Source organism: Ursus maritimus (assembly GCF_017311325.1).
Source record: "Ursus maritimus isolate PB19 chromosome X unlocalized genomic scaffold, ASM1731132v1 scaffold_X1, whole genome shotgun sequence".
In the NCBI taxonomy this organism is placed as follows: domain Eukaryota; kingdom Metazoa; phylum Chordata; class Mammalia; order Carnivora; family Ursidae; genus Ursus; species Ursus maritimus.
The window spans coordinates 8,642,742-8,643,514 of record NW_024423319.1 but is presented as its reverse complement, the minus strand read 5'-3'; the positions used below and the strand labels follow the sequence as shown (position 1 = coordinate 8,643,514).

General features: G+C 69.2%; 1 protein-coding gene across 1 annotated transcript in view; it reads right to left on the bottom strand.

Annotated features, from left to right (window-relative positions):
- The window catches only part of LOC121105163 (small integral membrane protein 10-like protein 2A), a 9,847-nt gene extending 9,646 nt beyond the window's left edge, over positions 1 to 201 (bottom strand). The window contains exon 1 of the mRNA XM_040641249.1: positions 6 to 201. Coding sequence (XP_040497183.1) covers positions 6 to 186 — 181 coding nt within the window. The 5' untranslated portion in view covers positions 187 to 201. The remainder of the gene's footprint in view (positions 1 to 5) is intronic.
- Positions 202 to 773: the final 572 nt, after the last annotated feature.

The window sequence follows — 773 nt, the reverse complement described above, 5'->3', positions numbered from 1 at the left end:
GTAGAAGTAGGGGAAGTTCATGCGCAGCCGCCAGGCCAGGTCGAAGAAGGTGATCAGCGTGCGCGTGAGCCCCTTGCAGAAGGCGCCATACGAGCCGCGGGCGGCCGCCGAGCGCGACAGCCGCACCACCAGGCCCGAAAGGGCCGCCGCCGCCGCTGCCGCCGACAGAGCCGCCGACGCCGCCATGGGCCCGGGCCGGCGCAGGCCCCGCCGACCCAGGGGAGCGCGAGCGGCCGGGCAGGTGGACGCGAGGCCTGAGGCGCCCCGCCCCGCCCTCGGTCACCCCTTCCCTGGCTGGGCCGGCGATGCAGCCTCCGCGGCCACCGCCACCGCCCCTCCGGAGCAGCCTATGGAGAGCTCCGCCCCTCGCCGGCTGCAGGGGCGGCCGCCGCCAGCGTAAACCCCGCCCCTAGTATGGACACGCCCCCTCCCGGGTCCACAGAGCGGCGACTGCCGACACGGGACCGCCCCCGGACCGCCCCAGGGAACGCCCCCATCAAGCCCCGCCTCCTCCTGGGCGCCCAAGGGCACAGCCCGAGGGCAGGAAGGGATTGAAAGGTGGTATTCCCCAGGGATCGCTTTTGGGGATTGTCTGGACCGCTATACTGATTCTGTGCAGATGGCCTCCTGGGAAGGCTCCGCCTGTTTACCTTATCCCCCTCCCCACTGTCTCCACAGAAAACCCGGCCAGCCAACCCATTGTACCTTTCTTTAATTCACATTTCTCCGCTAACTCAGCACTGTGAGTTTTACCAAACCCACAGGCTCATGGT